Below are 8,778 nucleotides of genomic sequence, written 5' to 3'. Positions count from 1 at the left end.
AGGAAAAAACAGTCATCTCCGGACACCTGCACACATACAAGTGAGTGAGTGTGTCACAATAGCCTTGAGCCATGACCTAACTTGGGGCCGGACCCGTAGGCTCCACCTGAATGAAGAAGACAGCATAGCTCCCAGACCCACCTGATGTCTGTACTTAAAACTCTACCACAGAGTCTCATCCAAATCACTGTCTACAGCGCTTCCAACAGGGATGACAAACCTCAGCACCCCAGAGGTGGGGACTACGAAGCGTACAGAGTCTACCTGGGCATATAGGTGGAGTTCTATCACAAGAAAATACTCACTGGTTACATCCCGAGCATAAGACACATCCACGTCCTCAGGTGAGAAGATGGCATTGCTCCGATAAGGCCAGAAGGAGTCTGACAGGTCAGGAAGAACTGAGTAAGTCAGGTAGTGTTCATCTAGAGAGTCCTGTGGGACTCCATTCTCTATCATCTGTGGCAGCTGTCTGTTGAACCTGGTGGGGAGGGACGGCAAAAGATTAAGCCAAGACTTATCAGAAACTGTACAGTCCTATCTGGTTTTGATGGAATGTTTGAGTGGTGAAGCCAAGGTTCTGATCCATGACAGGGAGAAAACTCTGTTTTGTGTGTGAGACACAGCGTGGTTTTACAGGGGCGGAAGAGAGAAAAAGCAGTAGGTGCTCAGTGGTCTGACCAAATAACAGGCTGATGAACAGACAGATTTCTCTGTGATGGTACAGTCACGCCTCACATACAGGGACACGGAGTAGTGGCTTTCACACTTCCACTTACATGGCATTGACATTACTATGACACACATGCCAGCATGCTAACACCAAACATATAGCAGATATGCATCTCACTCTAGAAACCACACCTGATATAAAAATTGAGTGCAAAAACATCACTCTGACTTAGTTCACCTGGGTCGACTGACTTGGGGTTGAAACTTGACCAGTAAATAAGAAATTGGAAACAATACAAGTACCACAGTGAAAGCAGAGAACATTATGAAAAAGAATAATAGTGGTGGGCAAAACTGACGACACAATATATTCAGCACTTTCTGTTTTTCCCCGCATCAGAGGTCTGCAGAGGTTATCACTGTACAGGAGCCCACAGATATTCAAAATTACCTCGGGGCCCCAACCGCTGCTCCTTTCAGGTCATCGAGACCATTCTGGTTTTCTGCAAAGAAATTAACAGAAGAGTTATGTCAGGCAAATGCCTTTCCAAAACGCCCAATCCTGTGCCTATCTTCAGAATGTGGTAACAGGCTATTGAGACAGAAATAATCCAGGAGGCCCTAGAATGAGCCTCAGAAGAAGGCACTGGGTTTCCTTCTTGAGCCATTGGACAAATTTCCTTGATATGATATGTCATCGGCAGAGTATCCTGATCCCCAGTCTGTGCAAACAGCTAAATATATCCTTTTCCCCACAGTTCCTGGGGAACAACTTAATTATATCCTCAGCCTGCTATAATACTCAGGCTTTTTTCATCTGAAATGTTGTTTATTAATGGGATAAGTGATTTCACACTGAGATTAAATGGGAGTGGAATCCACACACCATCAAGTCAAATGAATCTCAAAGCTGCAAACAGAGGCCATTCATCAGGTTGGGAAGTTCCAGGGCCCTGTCTTCCCTCAGAGCTGCTGCTGCTGCTGCTAAGTCGCTTCAGTCGTGTCCGTCTGTGCGACCTCATAGACGGCAGACCACCAGGATCCCCCGTCGCTGGGATTCTCCAGGCAAGACACTGGAGGGGGTTGCCATTTCCTTCTCAACGCATGAAAGTGAAAAGTGAAAGTGAAGTCGCACAGTCGTGTCCCCATGGACTTCGCGACCCCATGGAGCCTACCAGGCTACTCCATCCATGGGATTTTCCAGGCAAGAGTACTGGAGTGGGTTCCCATTGCCTTTTCCGTTACCTCAGAGAAACATACCAAAAACTGACAGTGCGCATTACCTTCTGCTATCAGAAACTTCGAACAAGATAAGTCCAAGGAAAAGAGAGAGGCTATGGGTTGACAGACGTGAACGAAAGTCGTGACACCTCCAAAGAAATAAACAAGACTGCAAAAAGCCTTGGACAGGTGTAGGAACGCAGGGACATTACCCAGAAATGACAATTAAAGCATTTCCTGTGAGATAAGAGGTTCATTCAAAATTAGGAAGCCTTTGTACCTCCTGTGCCACAATTGCTAAGGTTCATGTGAGTCTGGCTGGACCACCTTGGGTAGAGCGGTTTACCCCAGGGACAACCATGACAGGGAACTTAGAAAAGTTCATTCATAGAATGTCTCATTTTAAATGCAACTATAGAGTCTGGTTCAAATCAGGCTTCAGTATGGAAGCATAGGGTCTATCAAACGGGATCATTCTCCCAGAGTAGACTAACAGATATATCGAAGACTACCTGGGAGACCAGTCGAAATTTCATCCTCTTCAGCATGAGAGCAACCACAGGCTCCATCCATGGCAGACTCCACATTCTCTTCATCAAATGCAAATTTTCCATCACTGGAAGGCTGGTTGCAGGCAGAACCTTCCTGGAGAGTGGAAGGTACTGAAACACATTCATCTTGGGATTGCTGGAACACCACCTTCTTTTCAACATCCAGCAAGTTCACGCTGTGTCAGGTGGAGAAGGGATGACAGAAAATTAAGAGGATTCGACCCCAAGCTATCTGGCTGGTTTTCATGACAGGCATTGAGTTTGCTCACAGAAAGCAAAAGAGCAGTCCCCTTAAGGAGGGAAGTAACTCCTCCTGATGTGGAGTGGAGTGTGGGTGCCATGGGGTAGGAGAGAGACAGCAGGTTCTCTGGGCACTGGGCACACAACCAGCGGTTGAAGGAGGAGATGGAATTTTCCCTACATGCTAACGTCACCACCCCCAGCACACACAGAAGGCAGGGACAGTGGTTCAGACTTTTCTGCACAGATTGTATTGATCTGGATATCCTGTGTCCAAGTGAACACAGCTTTTAAGAAGTTAAAGATGTGTTTGAGTTTGGACTCTATTCCATTCAATTTTAAAATATTTCTTGGCACAAATATAGCTTCAAGATCAGTTTTTCAGAGTTGGAGAAAAAGGAGGTATAGACTAGATATTCTGCCTTCAAGAACTATTTTTTTCAATATTTTGTTGTAATATGAATATCGTTCGATTTTCCTCCCTTGAAATCAAATATTTACCAACATGCTGATGCCAAACCAGTGTAAGACCCATAGGCTCTCACCCTACTTTACCCACTCAGGAGAAAACACACGAATACAGGAACTCCCAGGTTTAGTTATTTCACCTGGGACAACTCACTGTACATTACTAAACTTGAAGGATTGAAAAACTGAAACGCACAAACTTGTGAAACATAAATAGACAACACTACTAAAGAGATACTTGCTGCTGCATGAATAGATGAAAGAGTTATATAGAGTACTTTCTATTTTTCTCTGGATCTGAGGTCTCCTGCTGTCACCACTGACATTCACAGCCCACAGATTTTCAAATTACCTGGGAAATGAGAGCTCTTGTCCACTCACTTGCTTGTGATCGTTTTCATTGTCTAGTAGGAAATTCAGAGACAGCAGGTCATAAGAAGCAAATCAGATCTCACACATATCTACTCAGGAAACACATATACAACAGGGACCTTAATATTCTAATTGCAAGAACATAATTCTTTAGCAAAGATATTCTAGGACACTTAAGTCGTATGAGAATTAGACTGGACTGCTTCCAGACCCATCGAGGAAATTTGCTGATTGATCTGGTATCTCTCCCAACAGCCTTCGTTCTAAGTCTGTAGAAGCACTTAAAAATGTATTTTCCACAGAGATGCTAGAAAATGAGCTGAGTTATTTTCTAGAATTATTTCTATAGTGCTGCTTGGTCCCATCAGACTATGTGGTTGTTGATGGTTCAGAGGAATTTATGCTTGAGACTAGAGTGATGGGTGAATTGTGAAAGCGTTAGCCGCTCAATGGTGGCGGTCTCTTTGTGACCGCATGGACTATAGCCCACCAGGCTCCTCTCTGTCCATTGAATTCTCCACCCAAGAATACTAGAGTGGGTGCCATTCTCTTGTCCAGAGGATCTTCATGATACAGGGATTGAACCTGGGTCTCCTGCATTGCGGGCAGATTCTTTACCATCTGAGCCACCAGGGAAGCCCAGTGAAATCTATTAACCTTCAAATCAAAAAGAATCTTTGGTGCTACACAGAAACCATGACCATTTGAAGCTGGAGGAACTGCCAGAGCCCAGCCTTACTTCATGGAAACATCCAAGCAAGGCAATGGGACAGTTGTGTCTGTCTTGGTGTCAGATACCATCTTAGCTAAGACCTGCCAACATCGAGAAAAGGGAGACTGGGGCTGAGCGCAGTAAAACACATGATGGAAATCACCTCTCCTTATAAAGAGGCAAGTCTGTCATCACTTCTGGAGAGGCCACGAACATTGACAAAAATTTAACTCATTGCGGGGAACAACACACTGGCTCCAAACGAGTTCTGACAGACACCTCCTGTGGATTTCCAGCTGAGGTGGTTGAGAGTTGTCACAAGTGCTTTGTGTCAAATGCCTGATACTGGGGTCAGGGTGACAGAGACAAGCCCGGAGCCAAAAAATGAATGAGAGCTCCCTGACCCACCTGATGTCTGTACTTAAAACTCTACCACAGAATCTCATCCAAATCACTGTCTACAGCGCTTCCAACAGGGATGACAAACCTCAGCACCGCAGAGGTGGGGAGTACGAAGCGTACAGAGTCTACCTGGGCATATAGGTGGAGTTCTATCACAAGAAAATACTCACTGGTTACATCCCGAGCATAAGACACATCCACGTCCTCAGGTGAGAAGATGGCATTGCTCCGATAAGGCCAGAAGGAGTCTGACAGGTCAGGAAGAACTGAGTAAGTCAGGTAGTGTTCATCTAGAGAGTCCTGTGGGACTCCATTCTCTATCATCTGTGGCAGCTGTCTGTTGAACCTGGTGGGGAGGGACGGCAAAAGACTAAGCCAAGACTTATCAGAAACTGTACAGTCCTATCTGGTTTTGATGGAATGTTTGAGTGGTGAAGCCAAGGGTCTGATCCATGACAGGGAGAAAACTCTGTTTTGTGTGTGAGACACAGCGTGGTTTTACAGGGGCAGAAGAGAGAAAAAGCAGTAGGTGCTCAGTGGTCTGACCAAATAACAGGCTGATGAACAGACAGATTTCTCTGTGATGGTACAGTCACGCCTCACATACAGGGACACGGAGTAGTGGCTTTCACACTTCCACTTACATGGCATTGACATTACTATGACACACATGCCAGCATGCTAACACCAAACATATAGCAGATATGCATCTCACTCTAGAAACCACACCTGATATAAAAATTGAGTGCAAAAAAATCACTCTGACTTAGTTCACCTAGGTCGACTGACTTGGGTTTGAAACTTGACCAGTAAATAAGAAATTGGAAACAATACAAGTACCACAGTGAAAGCAGAGAACATTATGAAAAAGAATAATAGTGGTGGGCAAAACTGACGACACAATATATTCAGCACTTTCTGTCTTTCCCCGCATCAGAGGTCTGCAGAGGTTATCACTGTACAGGAGCCCACAGATATTCAAAATTACCTCGGGGCCCCAACCGCTGCTCCTTTCAGGTCATCGTGACCATTCTGGTTTTCTGCAAAGAAATTAACAGAAGAGTTATGTCAGGCAAATGCCTTTCCAAAATGCCCAATCCTGTGCCTATCTTCAGAATGTGGTAACAGGCTATTGAGACAGAAATAATCCAGGAGGCCCTAGAATGAGCCTCAGAAGAAGGCACTGGGTTTCCTTCTTGAGCCATTGGACAAATTTCCTTGATATGATATGTCATCGGCAGAGTATCCTGATCCCCAGTCTGTGCAAACAGCTAAATATATCCTTTTCCCCACAGTTCCTGGGGAACAACTTAATTATATCCTCAGCCTGCTATAATACTCAGGCTTTTTTCATCTGAAATGTTGTTTATTAATGGGATAAGTGATTTCACACTGAGATTAAATGGGAGTGGAATCCACACACCATCAAGTCAAATGAATCTCAAAGCTGCAAACAGAGGCCATTCATCAGGTTGGGAAGTTCCAGGGCCCTGTCTTCCCTCAGAGCTGCTGCTGCTGCTGCTAAGTCGCTTCAGTCGTGTCCGTCTGTGCGACCTCATAGACGGCAGACCACCAGGATCCCCCGTCGCTGGGATTCTCCAGGCAAGACACTGGAGGGGGTTGCCATTTCCTTCTCAATGCATGAAAGTGAAAAGTGAAAGTGAAGTCGCACAGTCGTGTCCCCATGGACTTCGCGACCCCATGGAGCCTACCAGGCTACTCCATCCATGGGATTTTCCAGGCAAGAGTACTGGAGTGGGTTCCCATTGCCTTTTCCGTTACCTCAGAGAAACATACCAAAAAATGACAGTGCGCATTACCTTCTGCTATCAGAAACTTCGAACAAGATAAGTCCAAGGAAAAGAGAGAGGCTATGGGTTGACAGACGTGAACGAAAGTCGTGACACCTCCAAAGAAATAAACAAGACTGCAAAAAGCCTTGGACAGGTGTAGGAACGCAGGGACATTACCCAGAAATGACAATTAAAGCATTTCCTGTGAGATAAGAGGTTCATTCAAAATTAGGAAGCCTTTGTACCTCCTGTGCCACAATTGCTAAGGTTCATGTGAGTCTGGCTGGACCACCTTGGGTAGAGCGGTTTACCCCAGGGACAACCATGACAGGGAACTTAGAAAAGTTCATTCATAGAATGTCTCATTTTAAATGCAACTATAGAGTCTGGTTCAAATCAGGCTTCAGTATGGAAGCATAGGGTCTATCAAACGGGATCATTCTCCCAGAGTAGACTAACAGATATATCGAAGACTACCTGGGAGACCAGTCGAAATTTCATCCTCTTCAGCATGAGAGCAACCACAGGCTCCATCCATGGCAGACTCCACATTCTCTTCATCAAATGCAAATTTTCCATCACTGGAAGGCTGGTTGCAGGCAGAACCTTCCTGGAGAGTGGAAGGTACTGAAACACATTCATCTTGGGATTGCTGGAACACCACCTTCTTTTCAACATCCAGCAAGTTCACGCTGTGTCAGGTGGAGAAGGGATGACAGAAAATTAAGAGGATTCGACCCCAAGCTATCTGGCTGGTTTTCATGACAGGCATTGAGTTTGCTCACAGAAAGCAAAAGAGCAGTCCCCTTAAGGAGGGAAGTAACTCCTCCTGATGTGGAGTGGAGTGTGGGTGCCATGGGGTAGGAGAGAGACAGCAGGTTCTCTGGGCACTGGGCACACAACCAGCGGTTGAAGGAGGAGATGGAATTTTCCCTACATGCTAACGTCACCACCCCCAGCACACACAGAAGGCAGGGACAGTGGTTCAGACTTTTCTGCACAGATTGTATTGATCTGGATATCCTGTGTCCAAGTGAACACAGCCTTTAAGAAGTTAAAGATGTGTTTGAGTTTGGACTCTATTCCATTCAATTTTAAAATATTTCTTGGCACAAATATAGCTTCAAGATCAGTTTTTCAGAGTTGGAGAAAAAGGAGGTATAGACTAGATATTCTGCCTTCAAGAACTATTTTTTTCAATATTTTGTTGTAATATGAATATCGTTCGATTTTCCTCCCTTGAAATCAAATATTTACCAACATGCTGATGCCAAACCAGTGTAAGACCCATAGGCTCTCACCCTACTTTACCCACTCAGGAGAAAACACACGAATACAGGAACTCCCAGGTTTAGTTATTTCACCTGGGACAACTCACTGTACATTACTAAACTTGAAGGATTGAAAAACTGAAACGCACAAACTTGTGAAACATAAATAGACAACACTACTAAAGAGATACTTGCTGCTGCATGAATAGATGAAAGAGTTATATAGAGTACTTTCTATTTTTCTCTGGATCTGAGGTCTCCTGCTGTCACCACTGACATTCACAGCCCACAGATTTTCAAATTACCTGGGAAATGAGAGCTCTTGTCCACTCACTTGCTTGTGATCGTTTTCATTGTCTAGTAGGAAATTCAGAGACAGCAGGTCATAAGAAGCAAATCAGATCTCACACATATCTACTCAGGAAACACATATACAACAGGGACCTTAATATTCTAATTGCAAGAACATAATTCTTTAGCAAAGATATTCTAGGACACTTAAGTCGTATGAGAATTAGACTGGACTGCTTCCAGACCCATCGAGGAAATTTGCTGATTGATCTGGTATCTCTCCCAACAGCCTTCGTTCGAAGTCTGTAGAAGCACTTAAAAATGTATTTTCCACAGAGATGCTAGAAAATGAGCTGAGTTATTTTCTAGAATTATTTCTATAGTGCTGCTTGGTCCCATCAGACTATGTGGTTGTTGATGGTTCAGAGGAATTTATGCTTGAGACTAGAGTGATGGGTGAATTGTGAAAGCGTTAGCCGCTCAATGGTGGCGGTCTCTTTGTGACCGCATGGACTATAGCCCACCAGGCTCCTCTCTGTCCATTGAATTCTCCACCCAAGAATACTAGAGTGGGTGCCATTCTCTTGTCCAGAGGATCTTCATGATACAGGGATTGAACCTGGGTCTCCTGCATTGCGGGCAGATTCTTTACCATCTGAGCCACCAGGGAAGCCCAGTGAAATCTATTAACCTTCAAATCAAAAAGAATCTTTGGTGCTACACAGAAACCATGACCATTTGAAGCTGGAGGAACTGCCAGAGCCCAGCCTTACTTCATGGAAACA

At 44.7% G+C, this 8,778-nt stretch overlaps 1 protein-coding gene across 1 annotated transcript in view; it reads right to left on the bottom strand.

The window, feature by feature from the left end:
• LOC145504747 (NBPF family member NBPF20-like) overlaps positions 1-8,778 on the bottom strand; it is a 532,650-nt gene that overhangs the window by 209,772 nt on the left and 314,100 nt on the right. Inside the window, exons 94-101 of the mRNA XM_081486053.1 lie at positions 8,008-8,059; positions 6,909-7,123; positions 5,627-5,678; positions 4,809-4,984; positions 3,505-3,556; positions 2,406-2,620; positions 1,124-1,175; positions 306-481 (exon numbers count right to left, since the gene is read on the bottom strand). Coding sequence (XP_081342179.1) covers positions 306-481; positions 1,124-1,175; positions 2,406-2,620; positions 3,505-3,556; positions 4,809-4,984; positions 5,627-5,678; positions 6,909-7,123; positions 8,008-8,059 — 990 coding nt within the window. The remainder of the gene's footprint in view (positions 1-305; positions 482-1,123; positions 1,176-2,405; positions 2,621-3,504; positions 3,557-4,808; positions 4,985-5,626; positions 5,679-6,908; positions 7,124-8,007; positions 8,060-8,778) is intronic.

The sequence above is a fragment of the Giraffa tippelskirchi genome, chromosome 5, assembly GCF_054371585.1.
Source record: "Giraffa tippelskirchi isolate mGirTip1 chromosome 5, T2T-mGirTip1v1.2.pri, whole genome shotgun sequence".
Taxonomy (NCBI): domain Eukaryota; kingdom Metazoa; phylum Chordata; class Mammalia; order Artiodactyla; family Giraffidae; genus Giraffa; species Giraffa tippelskirchi.
This window is presented reverse-complemented; position numbering and strand designations above follow the sequence as displayed.